At 38.5% G+C, this 14,737-nt stretch overlaps 5 protein-coding genes across 5 annotated transcripts; 2 read left to right on the top strand and 3 right to left on the bottom strand.

Moving 5' to 3' along the window:
• Positions 1–32: 32 nt before the first annotated feature.
• LOC109535380 (60S ribosomal protein L39) lies at positions 33–1,262 on the bottom strand. The gene is made up of 3 exons (XM_048661631.1): positions 1,159–1,262; positions 936–1,039; positions 33–123 (listed from the first exon to the last, which is right to left on the bottom strand). The coding sequence occupies exons 1-3, from the start codon at positions 1,159–1,161 to the stop codon at positions 75–77; spliced, it is 156 nt and encodes a 51-aa protein (XP_048517588.1). The 5' UTR covers positions 1,162–1,262; the 3' UTR covers positions 33–74.
• A 94-nt stretch (positions 1,263–1,356) lies between these two features.
• On the top strand, positions 1,357–3,439 carry LOC109535379 (nuclear pore complex protein Nup50). Its single transcript, XM_019901270.2, has 5 exons — positions 1,357–1,953; positions 2,017–2,686; positions 2,747–2,869; positions 2,936–3,123; positions 3,180–3,439. The coding sequence occupies exons 1-5, from the start codon at positions 1,801–1,803 to the stop codon at positions 3,393–3,395; spliced, it is 1,350 nt and encodes a 449-aa protein (XP_019756829.2). The 5' UTR covers positions 1,357–1,800; the 3' UTR covers positions 3,396–3,439.
• Positions 3,440–3,469: 30 nt separating this feature from the next.
• On the bottom strand, positions 3,470–7,348 carry LOC109539429 (protein lin-9 homolog). Its single transcript, XM_019907163.2, has 8 exons — positions 6,479–7,348; positions 5,692–5,925; positions 5,348–5,635; positions 5,018–5,289; positions 4,679–4,956; positions 4,275–4,407; positions 4,099–4,215; positions 3,470–4,041 (listed from the first exon to the last, which is right to left on the bottom strand). The coding sequence occupies exons 1-8, from the start codon at positions 6,736–6,738 to the stop codon at positions 3,893–3,895; spliced, it is 1,731 nt and encodes a 576-aa protein (XP_019762722.2). The 5' UTR covers positions 6,739–7,348; the 3' UTR covers positions 3,470–3,892.
• A 179-nt stretch (positions 7,349–7,527) lies between these two features.
• LOC109539443 lies at positions 7,528–9,339 on the top strand. The gene is made up of 3 exons (XM_019907190.2): positions 7,528–7,951; positions 8,867–9,040; positions 9,105–9,339. The coding sequence occupies exons 1-3, from the start codon at positions 7,882–7,884 to the stop codon at positions 9,299–9,301; spliced, it is 441 nt and encodes a 146-aa protein (XP_019762749.2). The 5' UTR covers positions 7,528–7,881; the 3' UTR covers positions 9,302–9,339.
• LOC109534984 lies at positions 8,620–14,726 on the bottom strand. Its single transcript, XM_019900790.2, has 4 exons — positions 14,393–14,726; positions 9,848–10,001; positions 9,645–9,794; positions 8,620–9,587 (listed from the first exon to the last, which is right to left on the bottom strand). Exons 1-4 carry the CDS (start codon positions 14,393–14,395, stop codon positions 9,328–9,330), a joined length of 567 nt encoding a protein of 188 aa, XP_019756349.1. The 5' UTR covers positions 14,396–14,726; the 3' UTR covers positions 8,620–9,327.
• Between the last annotated feature and the right edge of the window lie 11 nt (positions 14,727–14,737).

Raw genomic sequence — 14,737 nt, 5'->3', positions numbered from 1 at the left:
ATGGGGAAGTTACTGAGGTCATAAAAAACATGTTTTGCCTATTGATTTAATGAGTCAATAAAACAAAAAACATCCTACAACTTGAGCTTGGTTCTGCGCCAATGACGCCTCTTAGCGTTGTATCTGAAAAAAACACGATAGTTTAGCCAGATGTTTGGTTGCTTGAATTCAGAACAGGGTGGCATTTTTACAATTATCCACTTGGAATCTCGTTAAAGGAAATGTGATCCTTTCAGGTACCGCCAGGTTTTTTTTTATATTTCAACTTATAGTAGAAGTTATAGAAGTACACTTGGTATTAAGCAGTTTCAGTAAGAAACAACGTTGGATGGTCATAAATTTCTCAAAAAAAATGTGCTATTTGTTTCTAAATCCGGTTTTGGTTAGCAAGATCGTGACTCGATACGCAAAAATCCAATATAATCTAGGTTTGAGCCCCTTTTTTACTTTGTGTTAGCATTGGTTAAAATATTTTTCCACTGTAACTTTTTTTTATTTAGAGCAAATATGAATTCAGACCTAACTAACCCAAAGATATAATTTTCACTAACATAAAACGTTTGGAGCAGTTAAGTAATACCATGCAGTTAAGTAATATCATGCAAAGTTTAGCATAAAAATGGTGAAACTGAAATGAAAAAAGTGTTTTCTGGCTTAATTATTGATGGACGTTTAATGATTTTTTCTAGTTACAACTAAAATCTTGGACTCCGACTGTACTCAAACAAGTTCACCTGGAGGCAAAACGAAGTAATCTCCCGAAATAAGCCTTGAAACCCCTACTGATAAGATGCTTTAAAGCCTAACTAAACTTGAAAATGTTGCAGAAGTTTTATAACCTACAAATGCTTGCCCGGATGGTAACTGAATAGTTTGCCCGTTTCTTTCCAAACTAATATTAAAAACTTGCGACTTTAGAGGCCCTTTTGGCTTACCTGATTGTGTTTCCAGTCCTCATTCTCACCCATTGGGGAATTGGCCTGTTTTGTTTCAGTTTCTTGGCAAGCTTTCGCTTAATAATAAACGTCTTGTGGGCAGCCTAAAACAAAAAATATCGATCAATTAGCAACCGCTGAATAATTTGATGCAAAAGACAGAAAACCGTTTTGAAAATCTATGCGGGATGTTTAAAGAAAAGGAGGAATATTCTTGACTTACCATTTTCAAGCTGCGAAAATACAAACCAGAAGGAACGTCGGACGTTTAAAAAGTGAGGTTTGTCCACAGGGTCCACAGCACAGATCACATAGGTTGTGATGAGGTGTGATGTCACACTCTGTAATCTGTGAGTATGTCAACTGTAATTGATACCAGATTTACACTTTACACCCTAGAGGCCACTGCGAATAAAACTGCAATGTTGCTTCAGTTTCTCCGCGTTCTAATACCGCGTAAGAAGCTTTTGACCATAGATAAAGACAACTAGGCTTTTGACTTGCAACCTTGAGTTTCATTGACTGCAAAAAGCCTATTTGAGATGGTTATTTGCAAAATCTGGCACCGACGTATAGGGGGTGAAAAGTGACAGTGACAGCCAACTAGAAGCTAGCCTAAAAAACTATAAAATTTTGGTGGAGCCGCTGATTGCCGTTACTACTTCTAGCTTTAAAAATTACATAACTCTACTATTGTTGTTGATTAACGGTTAAATAGATTAACTGGTTGATGCAAATTCTCCTTGCCCGTCTGGAGTGGTACCTTAGTGGCAGTTAACCTTGCTCTTGTAACTTCGCCATCAGTTCCCACGGGGTCAATTAAGGCCGGCTTTATCCACCTTTCGGCGGCGACTTCACAATATTAATGGCTGGAAAGCGGAGCGCCTCCAACGATTTGAATCACGACAACTGGAACCAGGAAGATGAACCGGAGGAACGGGGCACATTCCAAAAGGCTTCGGACAATGCCTTGAAAAGCCGTATAATTAAAACTGCCAGAAGGCGAAACCCCATTCATGTAAGTAATTGGGAAGCACAATTGTGTTGTGTCAGAATCGCAGTTAAAAGGGTAATTTTCCAGAGTGAAGATGGTGAAACCACTAGCGCCTTTGGAAGCTTTTCCGGCTTCTCAACCAAGCCAGTTAGTGCAGACTTTTCATTCCTCAAAGATGTTATCAACCCGCACGAAGCGACTAAGACAAACGGCGTTGGCAAAGCCGAAAGTACGACTAAATCAGAACCAAGTGCATCATTTTCACAAACTTTAACGGGAAGTATTTTCGGTGCTTCGACCCCTTCTAACCGTGCAAATATATTTGGCGCTAGTACAACCGCTTCAAGTAACACATCAGTTCCTATCTCCCCAATCGGTAGCAAAAAATCTGAAAAATACTGCTCCAAATTGAAAGGTTTGAACGAGAGCGTATCTAAGTGGATAGCAAAGAAAGTGGAAGAAAATCCGCTGATTAGTTTACAGCCGATCTTCAAAGACTACGACCGGTATTTGGAGGATATTGAAAAAGAGGAAAGCGAAAAGACGGCCAGTACCGTAGCACCAGCACTAAAAGCTAATACTGCAGATGAACAAAGCGCTAAGAAAACTTCGGACGATCCACTGAAACAAGAACAAACTACAACCATTCCAACGTTTAAATTCGGGGCTTCTAGCACAGCGGTCAGTTCCACTGGACCAACCTTCACTTTTGGGTCCGCCGCCAATGCTTCCGGCAGCACAAAATCCTTTTCATTTGGTACTTGTTCTGTGCTCTAAAGTTCCAGAAGGTTAAGCTAATTTTTTTCCAAATTCACAGGTTCAACCACCACCAACTTAACTTCGTCGATTTCGTTTGGAAGCAGCAATCCATCAACAGGCTTTACATTTAATCCTTCTGCTGCGGGAAGTGGTTTGGGAGATGGACCCAAAACTGAGACAGGTAATTCACAATTAAATCAAATGATTTCCCTCGTTCCAAAGTTGACTTTCGCCTCATATTGTGCAGATAAATCAAAAGAAAATGACGAAGACGCTGAAGATGAGCCCCCAAAAGTGGAATTCAAGGCAGTGGTCGAAAGCGATTCAGTCTACTCAACCAGGTGCAAAGTTTTCGTTAAAAAAGGCGAGAACTTCGGAGATAGAGGAGTAGGAAACTTGTATTTAAAACCCATTGAAGGCAGTGGCAAGTTCCAAGTAAGTTGACCAGGATTCAGGGAAAATTTCAGATCATTTAATTCCCTCAATTACAGCTTGTTGTCAGAGCGGACACGAATCTAGGCAACTTATTGCTGAACTTTATACTTTCCGAAAGCGTGCCCACAAAACGATTGGGTAAGAAAGATGTTATGGTTGTGGCCATTCCTACTCCAGATGCACAGCCGCCGCCCACCCCGGTGCTTCTACGGGTAAAAACGCCTGAAGACGCCGACAAATTGCTGGAGGTGTTGGAGGAACATAAAAAGTAGCTGTATAAGAGATAACGTGGTAATAAATGAAGGTTTTAGATAAGCATCAGTCATTTTCCGACTCTAAACGCAAATAAAACAACTCTGCACTCTATTATATGCAAAATATGTACATAAAAATGATAACACTATACAAAGACACATTCGAAATACCCCATCCATACCCAAATTTGTACATTTTTTATATCAACTAGTACGGGAAATAAAGTTGCCAGTTTGTATAAATATTAAATTATGGCATCGATGTAAAGAAAATTAATTAAATTAAGATACAATTTGAACAGTGAGCCCCGTAAAATTAACCCTGTATTGCACAAAATCAATTCGGAAGTTCGGATCCAAATTCAAATAAAGTTTTACATATACCCTTACATAAACAAGGCCAAAAAGGGCTTCCCGTATACAATCACACGGTGATTGAAATAGTCCTAAAATTAACTTGCCTTGAGACCAATTATTAGTAATTATGTTGCCTTCTATGTCTATAATACTAGACGTTAGTCGTTCCCCAAAGGCCCTATCACAAGTTTATCCAGGTTAATATTCGTCAGCCCCATTTCGATTTGCTTCATATGAACCTCCACACAATTCTGGAATACTTGCTGATTGGCTGGGCTGAGTTTCTTCTTTATATTTTGCACAGTCCCTTATAGAAAACCACGATTAACTGCTGAAAAATTTAATAACAGCTGTAATTGCTCACCTTCCAACACTTGCAGCTCGTATGGACTGTGGTCATTATCGGCCAAGTTTTTAATTTGCAACATCAAGGCAGTTAGGTCATTTATCAAGTCGAGAACTCTGGGGTTCCGGCAAGGGCCTTGAAAAAACAACGTGGATTAGATAAAGTTGCCGATTGGATTAAATCGGGGAATGCACCTTTATCTGTCATGTTCACAGAGTTGTGTCGGGCGACGATTTCTTTGGCTTCTTCTTTGCACTTTTCTCTTAACAGTGAAGGAGTCAGCATTGCAGCTACACTTGCTTCTGGTGCTATTTCCTGACAACAAGCCTAAAACCAAGAAATCCTTTTCTATAGATTTAGATAAACCTTGTTACCTTCCATTCAAATAAGTAAAAATATTCTAATGGAAAGTGACGACTGAAATGTCTACACTTCACAGAAAAACATTATTTACGAATTCCGTTCGCAGCATAAGTAAATATACTTTAAATTTATTAAACAAGTCTTGTCAATAAAGGTCGATGAATTCAACCGAAAATATCACGTAATATCACGCTTTGAAATGGAAATGGAAATTATTTAGTTTCCGGGCGTTTACCTGCATTTCATCTAAATAAACTTGCAAATCCGAGTTGAGCTTCTCCAGGTCTAACAAGATATGGGCATATTTTCGCTCAAAATTATCGCTGAGCGTTTCATCAAATGAATTCAGCTTTTCCGCTTCAGAATTCATCGTCTTCAACTGCTGAACGCAAGTTTTCTTCGCATTGAGGATTTTGGTGACTAGAACCATATTTTCCAGAAGTTTAACGGGAAATTGGCCCAATTTCCCTTCTTTGGCCGTTGGGATTAACATCGGACTATTGACTATTGAGCCTGCAAATGTTTGGCCATATGAAACAACTTGCTGGGAGTTGACTGGAAGCACAATGCATACCTGATAGTAAGGGGTCTCTGCTAAATGGTAACGTTTTATAGTTGGGGTTTTTATCAGAGGAATATGGCGGAAAGCCATTCAATCTCGGCCTAAATTTACTCTGGAAACTTAATATGCTTAGAGTTTCGGGGCTTTCGTTTGATAGCACCTCGTAATCAGGCACCGAATGCGTCCCGAGCCCGAATCGTTCGAAAGTTATACGATATGTATTGTTTGAGGGATCGACAGCATCTATGCTGCCAGTGTAGAGACCATCGGACGGCTTGCGAAGTCTGCAAATTTACAGAAAGTAAAAAACACTGCTCTAAATTGAGTTAAACAGTGTCATACCTTGCAGTTACTTTAGTGCCAATAACCAGCTGAGTGGGAACTTCAGAAGGCAGATCCTTAAAAGTCGTAAGATCAGTGGCTTTCCTCTGCTGTAGAGCTCTGATCTTTTTTCTTTTCTTTTCCAATTCCAATCGCTCCTCGTTGAAAAACGCCTGCGAACACCTTCTAGGCTTGCCCATCATTCTGCGAATTTTCCGCCACTCAGCACGGGTCAGTTCGCGCGTTTTCAACTCGGGAAAGGACTCCCTCAAGCAAATTTGAAAGTCGTTTTCGCCAGAGAAGAGACAACTGAAAAAAGACCGGCAACTTAACAATGATTTTGTAAAGTGACTACCGAAACTTACTGATCAATATTGCTGTAAAACCATTCGTAGCACACCCATTTATGGGCTTTGGGCAGTTTCAGCAGATTTCTTAGACGCATTCCGATCTTCTGGCCGATTCTCCGGTCGGGAGAATGCATTCTTGGTGGTGTGGCGATATTATTTATTATTCGTCTCGGGGATTTCGCTGGTTCAATGCGTTTTACAGGGGTTCGTTTGCTTGGCGTTGGTTTCAGCTTTTTCGCACTTGGAACCCTACGAGTTAAACATATCCCTCCTTAATAATTATAATAACAGCTGTATATGAAAAACTGTTCGTTTATCGATATCAACAAGCATTCGTTTTTTAGCTTAAAGATTCCAACCATTTAAATATAACTCTATGATACAGGATTTAAAGAAAAATTGCAGCTTTCGTCCGTCACGGCCATAGAAAAACTTTCCAGGCTCATTTCATGCGTTTTTTCGGATCTATGTAAGCTCAAAATATTGCCCACGCATTTGAAGACACCCTGTATAATCGCACTCAAAGTATGGTAGATTCAATTTGAATAAAAAACTGTTTTCCTTGCACATTCAGATGATTCAACTACCTGCAGTTAGTTATCTTATCGCTTATCTAGATGGGCCATTGTATGTATTAAAACACCATTTAGGTACCACTAGAGGTTTACAAAGCGCAAAACTCTAATCTTCGCATAAAACTCGTCTGACTTGAGTAACAACTCTTGCGAAGAAACTTTTCCAGTAGTTCCACGACAAACAGGCCAATATGGCTAAGTCCCAAAGTGCATGTAAACGAACTTACCTGTGATGGGGGGTATTGATAATATCATCGTCATAAAACATTTTATTTTTCTTCCGAATCCTCGCAGGCATTCCCCGAGCATTTAGGACTTGGGTGGGCTGAGTTGGAGTGGGTTTTGGAGGAGGGACTGTGCCCACTCTTTGCAAGCCCAGGGCTGCGGGGCCCAGCTTGCTCGGATCATCGTCAATCAGAAAATTATCATTGGGATCATCCACTTCCATCACTTCCTCCTTAATGTGGATCTGGTTCTCGTTCGTCATTGTCCCAGTTTGTTGCAAGGCAGTTTTCTGGATTGTAAATACTTCGAAGATAACCTAAGTTTTCACTAATGTTTGTTGTCTGAACTGGAGGCCCAAATGAAGCATGTGGCTAACGGAGCCCGCGATCACACTGCGTTTATCCCTGTGAGGGTGAATTGCTGTTTCGTCTGGGAAGTTGCTCTAAACTAACGCGAAAATTTGAATTTGGCATAGCACCATTTTCAAATTTAAATATAGAAGGCTGGGAAAACTCAAACACTTCTAGAAGACTGCTGGGGTGGAATTGAACACTACAAACGGCCCCGACTATCGTCACGTGGATGTTTTATCCGAATTACCTGCTCGTAGCCGAAACAGGCGAATTTCTGGTACAATTTTAAAAATTTTTAACTACACGGAGATTTATTTGATTCCATCCGCCATGTTAACGTAGATCTAGTGGATTGTGGGTAATGCTCCGACATGCGTATTGTCATGTTGCCGTCTAAAACTTTGAATTTTCGGCTTTAAATTTCACGGTTTTGCCAAATTTTCTGCCCAATATCAGCACAAAATCTCAAACTAGCTTCGAAACCACATGCATCTTCTGAATTTTGGGAAAACTGACGCGGAAATCGCAGTGATTTTCATTTTATTCGGTTGCACGATGCGCATAAAGCAGGCGTCACTCAAAGGCCAAACGAAACATCGTACTGGGCGTTGCCGGATTTATTCCTGAAACTCCAGCCTTTTTTGAGGAGTTTTTCAATATGGCCCCCGTTGGTGGGGCACCAGCAAATTTAAACCAGGACTATTTTTTCAATTTGGACTAAAAAAAATCCGTCAATTTTTAAACCTAATTTTAAAAAATTGTGCTACAGTGTCATGATTTTGTTAATTTTTGGACCGGTTTTTGCCCCGTGTTTTTTGTGCGGAAACCCTTGTGTTTCTAGGCGCCAAATTCGAAAACTTTCAGCTACTAACTAAATAAACTCGATAAAAATACAGAAAACTCATCTACGCAAAGTGTGCAACTATTCAAACATTCTTCTCGCAAGGTGAATCCATACGATCGACTCGCCAAAGAAGGTGAAAGTTAAATTACTAAACAGTCAACTATGTCGCCTTGAAGAAAATATTGTGTTAGTTCCCATCCCATTTGAGATGGATTTTCACGCTTACTTTATGTGCATTTGTGTCTTTTTCCTGTTCAATTTCGTGGCCTTTTCCAATGGTAAGTTAGATGGCCCTCAGGCCGGATATTCATCGCAGGTTATTGGCCTGCTTAAGCTTAAGTAACTGTTATCGTACAGTTCTGAAGCAAAGCTGTGCCCAAACAAAGATCAAATTTACCTTACTTAATGGGAATTAAAGACGCTTTCAACAGAGGAAGGTTTAAAGAAGCTGCTAATCCTTAAATAAAATTAAAATTGCATAATATACAGGGTGACGTAACATTAAGTACCTACTAAAAATTGAATTGAAACTGTATAACAATACGCCCTGTTATGGAGATACAGAGTGTTACATATTTTTTAATTAGTTTTTCGGCTGTATGTTAGGAACTAGATGAGCGGGGCAAATTTTTCGTCAGTGAGTATGGGGTGGATTTTAGGGTTGAGTAGGACTATTTTGCCTCTAATTTTTACGCATTTGAAACAAATGGCAATTTGATTACGCATTTCGATAGTCCAAGGTTTTCTGCAGAGAAAAGGTCCCCTGTTCGAAAGCTCTTCTCCCAGTGGTTTTAGAGGAAAAATGGCACGAATTATAATGGAGTCATCGAATGAGGCTCTCTAAAACGTGAAAATCCCTTTAATCGTCCAATATTTTTCAAAAATTCTGACTCAAGATGAGCTTAAAGGATAAATGGCCTAGGAAAGTGAAGGAAAACCCTCAATATTTGAACTAGAAATGTTGGTTTATTCTCACTCTTTGTTAACATTTTAATCTGATTAAATTACGCTAAAACAACAAGAAAGCTTATTGACAAATTGCACAAAAAAAACATCCAAAGCGTTAGTAAAAACGCACAGAATTTGATGTTAAATCCTTAGTTTGCCGCAACACTCTGCAGAGCGAAGAACTCGCTTTCCCAACTGGAAAACACAGGCTTCCTGGTTTTTGCTACATTTGCGGCTTTTTCCAGGTTTGCAGAGATGTTTCATGTGCCGATCAAGAGGAGAGTTGGGCAGCTGCAAAGACCCATTCGTAGCCAATGTAACTCTAGTGGAAAACAAGCAGGAAATCGGCATTGAAACGGTACCTTGCGCCTCTGGCTGGTGTGGAAAAATCGTAGAGAGCGAAAATGCTGCAAAGGAAGGTAAAGCTCTAGAACTTCTAGTTTCCAGTGCCCCAGGGAGCTGAACGAAAAATTACTGTTCCAGAATATGGAGTGGCGACTCAAAGAATCTGCTTGCAACGAGGTCCTTCGGACAGTGAAGATCGCTGCGCCTACACCAAGTGGAACTATCGAAAAGTGCTGATGTGCTTCTGCAAAGGGGATCTGTGCAATGGGGGCGTCAGCTTCACCCCCCAAGCGGCTGTTTATGCATTATTAGTCTGTATGTTTTTAATTTTTTAGTTGCTAAGTTAAATCAACATCCTAGCTCAAATTGAAAAGGTGTTTTTGTAATTGAAAAAGCTGTTACTCTCACGAATCGAGCCTGTTCGCTTGAACCGATTCCAGGGAGAACCCAGCCTTAAGGATCCCAACCGGTTTGGAGCCAGATCGTTGTCTAGCCTCTGGTGCTGGTTGAAAAGCAGCGATCTTATATGGGGAATGTCTTTGAAAAACAATTCCTTGCTATAAAGATAGTCTGCTTTTCGTTTCGCATCGATGCCAGTGCGCAGGAAAGGGTCCGGATAAGCTGAAAAGCAATGGAAAATTATGCAAATAAAAACATCGAAAGAAGACAGAAACCCACATAAACCATCACTGAAATCCGGCGTGTAATGCGCGCTGAAGGACTTATCAAAGTCCAGGGCTTGGTGCTGAAAAAATCCTTGTTGATGCTTCCAGGTATTAAAGTCGGTGGAAATCGGCGACAAGCCAGCGGAAAATAAACTGCTGGAACCTAAAAAACACACATTTTCAGCAGCTTCTTGCCTGGAAAAATCACGAATTTACCCGAGAATTTGGGGCTTTGGAAATCGGCGTGAAATTGATCGGTGCGGGCTGCAAATGATGTGGCAGGCTTGAGAAACTGCACTCTGTTGAACTGCGGTGGTAATCCATGTGCCAAACTTGCCCAAAAGAGTAGAAATACCATGTGAAGATCAATCTGAAACAGTTTTGAATTACTTTCAGGTTTGCTCAGTAATTTTTGGCGCGACGACACGACACGAAGCGCATGGGCAAAGGTGATGAGCAAGCCAACAACTTTTTTTTCAAAAATTCATACTTTTTGCTCATTCAAGTGGAAACTTGAAATTTTCATCAAATATTGCAGACAATGGAAGCACAAGACGCGGAATTTTTCCTTAAATTTGCACCAAATTTCGAATTTTTGCAGCTTTGTACATGTGGGTCCTTAAATGAATGTTTTCACACATCTGTAAGCTCACATTTAAAAACTTTATATTTCTTCAGTTAGATTAAGCACAAATTTGAAACTTTCACAGGACATTGCAGAAATTTGGCGTTCTAACAGTTGAAAATTTCAGTCAATTCGCACGAGCTTTTTAAATTTGGCAACTTAGGGAATGCGGGGCTAAAAATATTTTTTCCTACAACTGCATGTTAGCCTCTGAAATTATGTCTGTGCAATAGGGCAATCTACAACGAAGCTTGTTACGCCACTGAAATAGGGTTTTCTTCTTCGCATAGTGCGGAAAATTTCGGTAAAATCAAAGTGGAAACTGAGTTTTTGCAATTTTTCATACACCAAGCTGCTTAAGTGCCTCTAAATATAGTGGAGCAAACTGATGTTCAAAAAATTATTTCTATGCAATCGGACAATGTACAACGAACCTTGTTACGGCACTGAAACGAGTTGTTCTTGTTCGCATAATGCGGAAAATTTCAGTAAAATCGAAATGAAAAATGGGTTTTGGCGATTTTTCATACACCAAGCTGCTTAAGTGTCTCTAAATATAGTGGAGCAAACTCATTTTCAAAAAATAAATTCTGTGCAATCGGACAATGTACAACGAAGCTTGTTACGCCATTGAAATGAGTTGTTCTTGTTCGCACAATGCGGAAAATTTCAGTAAAATCGAAATGAAAACTGAGTTTTGGCAATTTTTTATACACCAAGTTGCTTAAGTGTCTCCAATTGCAAATGCTGATGCGAAAATTATTACTTCCACCCATCTGCAAGCTCACTTTTAAAAATTCAGATTTCCCAAGATCGAGCTAATCTAAAGGTGAAAATTTTACTGATTTTACTGATTTGAGCGTAAACTGTCTGCTATATTTTATAGCAGACAGTTTACGCTCAAATCTGTAAAATTTAAATTTATTTGGCACTGTTGAACATCCAATGAGCTTAAAAATTATCGGGGAAGAGCGGGAAAAAATCTTACTTTAACGAGCTACATTTCCAAAACAATGCCATTTAGAGAAAATTCTTCTAGTCTGTCCGTTGCTAAAGTTATCAAAAATAGATAAATCACCTTGTATATGAACTCTTTTTTAGAAAGGAAATTTATGATTTTCCTAGGGACCTTCAAGCCAGGACTTTTTGTGCAGCGTAGCCAGATATCAACTATAAAGTGCGAAAGTTATATTAAAAGATACATTTTATCATGATTTTTCTACTTACAACTGGAAGAAGGAAGAAACGAAGCAAAAAGCAATGAAAATTAAAATAGAATCAACCCATTTTGACTATTAGCTTTCTAGTTTATTTCACATCTGGCCTACGTTATTAGTAAATGACCCAATTGGGGCAATTCAATCGCACAAAAACAAGGATCTCCTGAAAATTCCTTTCACTTCAATGAGAAATAATCGGATTAGTAACTAATCTTCATTGAATGGGATTTAAGTAATAAATTATTTCAGTGACCTCATCAGTGGATCGAGAGCTGCACTAAAGAATGAAGTTGAGTGGTTTTGTAATTATTGATCGACTATACCAAATGAAACGCAGTAGAAATACTAAGAGCCCGAATTTCGAAAACCCATTAAAAATAAATAATAAAGACCTTTTAAAATCTATACAATATTATCAATGCTATTAGTCGTGACAAGTATTGACCATTTCGCAACTGGTAAATTAACGTGCTCCAGTTCTTCCAAGCAGAATGACTCGTCTGATTGACATTTTCAATAATTTCAGATTTTTACGATTGTTGTAGGCCTCGATCTATTCAAATTCAAATCTTTTAGTCGTTTAAATAACAACGAAACAGTTTAGGCGAGCACGGATATATTCGATTTTTTTTGTATGGGAAAATATTTCACTTGCAACTTTCACATAACCCATTGAATACAGTTTCTTCATCTTGAACCATCCTTCAAACCGTTAACAATCATCTCATTTTATCTAATAAAGTAACCCGATGATATAATCCGGGCAATGTTTTGGTATTTGGCAGATGCGGTCTTATGCAATTTAAACAGCAAATACTAAATAATAATTACAGCGATATGCTAAAAACCCATTTATTTAGATTTTCCTGTTCTGGCTTCTGGTTTTATGTGGATAAAGGTGGCAGTATTGGCTCCACGTTCTCTTATAAAGTTCAAATTACATCCGGAAATTCAATTCTATTTTCTGTAGAGTTGTAAAGGCTGTAGAATTTGCTCAACATTTCTAACCCCTAGAAAGTTAGACGCTAACATTCGATATTTTGGTTCATATTTTGAAAATATTTGTTTGGTGAAAAGGACTATTTCGGTAAAGCTTTGCAAGGGATATATTTTTTTCTTCAAGTTTTGCTCAAAATTCCAAATTTACATATTTCATTCATATCTTGAAAACGGTTAAACATTTGTAGCCGGTCATAGGGACTATTTCAATAAAACTTTGCAAGGGCTATATTTCTTTTTTCAAGTTTGCCTCGAAATTTGTAACTGCTAAAAAGTTAGAACCAAAGTTTGGACATTTTGATTAATATCTCGGAAACTGCTCGAAATATCGCAATTACCATAAGCATCAATTCGATACAGCGTTTTATGATCTATACTTTTTCCTTTAGGCTTTACTGAAAATTCCTAACTTCTAAAAAGTTACAAGCAAAAGTTGGACATTTTGAGTGATATCTCGAAAACCTGAGAAAATATCGCCGTTTCCATAAGAACTAGTGCGATAGAGCTCTTAAAGGGCCATATTTCTTCTTGTATATTTCATTCTAAATTCCTAACCCTTAAAAAGTCCAAAAAAATTTCGACATTTTAATTCATATCTCGGAAACTACTCGAAATATCGCAATTTCCATAAGAACCAATTCGATACAGCGTTTCTAATCCTATACTTTTTTCTTGAGGCTTTACTGAAAATTCCTAACCTTTAAAAAGTTACAAGTAAAATTTTGACATTTTGATTAATATCTCGGAAACCTGAGAATCTAGCGCCAGTCCATAAGAACGAATTCTATAGAGCCTTTACAGGGCCATATTTTTCCGCGTGGATTTCACTCTAAATTCTTAACCTTTAAAAAGTTAGTAGCACAATTTGGGAATTTGATTCATAACGCAAAACAGGCTGCAAATATCGGGTTACTTGCAAGGACTATTTAGACTTTGTCTCGGTCTTTTCCAATAAAGTACCCAAACAACCAAAATTTGGGCAGAAAAAATTAAAATTCTCGCACTAATCGTGCGGTACAAGAAATAACACATTTTCGAACTACCAGTCCAACTCTGACCATATATTTACGTCCGAATTAAATGACTTTAAGCATCGATTACGTAATGGCCCATAAACCCAAGAAGCGCATAAAATTACCCATTACCATCTATACATTAGAAAACCTCCAATTAGCCAAAGGTGCATGTTTAAAACACAATACTATTTATAATGAACGGTACCTTCGGAATAATCTTTGTATATTCTCGTGAAGACTTTGCCCGAAGCGCAATGAGCCAATGAAGTGTAATAACGATTCAATTCAAAGGAAAACGGTTTTGAAACCGAAATACTATATGGAACATCATTTACATGCACAAAATTGCGAAAAGAGCAAATAGCAAATCGTCACCATGAACTTTGCGGATTTTTGCCAATCACTCATAGTGGAAATTGAAAAAATCTGAAAAACGTTTCGGTTGCAAAAATCCCATAATTGACCTAGGAAGTACCAGATTTACCGCATTTTATAGAGTTTCGGATTTGGAAACCCGTTTGGGGTTCAACCGGATTTGGGCTTTCTGCACAAAGTTAATTGAATTTAAAGCCCAAAAATATTTCAATACCTTGCAAGTAAAAATAGCAAAAATAAACGCTCTCAGTGAATATTTTTCCGTCCTTGTATGAACACCCTGTATGTTTAAGTCGTATGTATTAAAGTGAAACGTTGGAATTAAACTGAATAACATAAAATGAAAAAATGGTTTTGGAAAACCCTCAACCACTTTTCCTTTTAGGGCCGGATCTTTCATCTTCATTCTGCATAATTTTATTCGCGGGTTTAACATTTGCTGCCCCTAGAAATTTTCCGAATGAAACTACCCACAACTAAGTATAGAGAAAAAAACCATCTAATTCAATTAACAAAATCCACTTACCATCTTGCTTCACCAAGACTTCGCTTATTTATTTAAGGGCACAAAAACTGCCAATTTGTTGCAGGTTCCTCTAGTGAATGATCTCGGTTTCTTCAATTAAAGAAAACCCTGATGATCATGGCAAGATAACTGTTTGAAGATCGAATTTTCCCACTGCTAGTAAATCAAAGTCATCAGCGCAAGATGTAAATCCGCCTATCAGAACTAACACGGGATCAACATAAGTACTGCACAGTGAAAGACTATACAAATCACATAAAACCGAAATAGAAGAGATCGTACTGGTCTCGGATGCACGCATTATCCCACCTTCGGGTTTTGCATCATCTTAGGGAATTTTTTCAC

The sequence above is a fragment of the Dendroctonus ponderosae genome, unplaced genomic scaffold (assembly GCF_020466585.1).
Source record: "Dendroctonus ponderosae isolate FM_Combo_2020 unplaced genomic scaffold, Dpon_F_20191213v2 Dpon_F_20191213_1, whole genome shotgun sequence".
Lineage (NCBI taxonomy): Eukaryota > Metazoa > Arthropoda > Insecta > Coleoptera > Curculionidae > Dendroctonus > Dendroctonus ponderosae.
This window is presented reverse-complemented; position numbering and strand designations above follow the sequence as displayed.

What these genes read in the sequence shown, in the direction of transcription:
- LOC109535380 (XM_048661631.1), bottom strand. An exon ending in AGGACTGGAAACACAATCAG is followed by an intron (nt 124 to 935) that starts GTAAGCCAAAAG and finishes TGTTTTTTTCAG; the next exon opens with ATACAACGCTAAGAGGCGTC.
- LOC109539429 (XM_019907163.2), bottom strand. Translation starts at nt 6,738, where the DNA reads ATGACGAACGAGAACCAGATCCACATTAAGGAGGAAGTGATGGAAGTG. An exon ending in TTTATTTAGATGAAATGCAG is followed by an intron (nt 4,408 to 4,678) that starts GTAAACGCCCGG and finishes TCTTGGTTTTAG; the next exon opens with GCTTGTTGTCAGGAAATAGC. An exon ending in CGAGCTGCAAGTGTTGGAAG is followed by an intron (nt 4,042 to 4,098) that starts GTGAGCAATTAC and finishes GTTTTCTATAAG; the next exon opens with GGACTGTGCAAAATATAAAG.
- LOC109539443 (XM_019907190.2), top strand. Translation starts at nt 7,882, where the DNA reads ATGGATTTTCACGCTTACTTTATGTGCATTTGTGTCTTTTTCCTGTTC. An exon ending in TTTCGTGGCCTTTTCCAATG is followed by an intron (nt 7,952 to 8,866) that starts GTAAGTTAGATG and finishes GGCTTTTTCCAG; the next exon opens with GTTTGCAGAGATGTTTCATG. An exon ending in CGAAAATGCTGCAAAGGAAG is followed by an intron (nt 9,041 to 9,104) that starts GTAAAGCTCTAG and finishes TTACTGTTCCAG; the next exon opens with AATATGGAGTGGCGACTCAA.
- LOC109534984 (XM_019900790.2), bottom strand. An exon ending in CCAAAGCCCCAAATTCTCGG is followed by an intron (nt 9,795 to 9,847) that starts GTAAATTCGTGA and finishes TGTGTTTTTTAG; the next exon opens with GTTCCAGCAGTTTATTTTCC. An exon ending in GGATTTCAGTGATGGTTTAT is followed by an intron (nt 9,588 to 9,644) that starts GTGGGTTTCTGT and finishes ATTGCTTTTCAG; the next exon opens with CTTATCCGGACCCTTTCCTG.
- LOC109535379 (XM_019901270.2), top strand. Translation starts at nt 1,801, where the DNA reads ATGGCTGGAAAGCGGAGCGCCTCCAACGATTTGAATCACGACAACTGG. An exon ending in GAAGGCGAAACCCCATTCAT is followed by an intron (nt 1,954 to 2,016) that starts GTAAGTAATTGG and finishes GTAATTTTCCAG; the next exon opens with AGTGAAGATGGTGAAACCAC. An exon ending in TGGACCCAAAACTGAGACAG is followed by an intron (nt 2,870 to 2,935) that starts GTAATTCACAAT and finishes CATATTGTGCAG; the next exon opens with ATAAATCAAAAGAAAATGAC.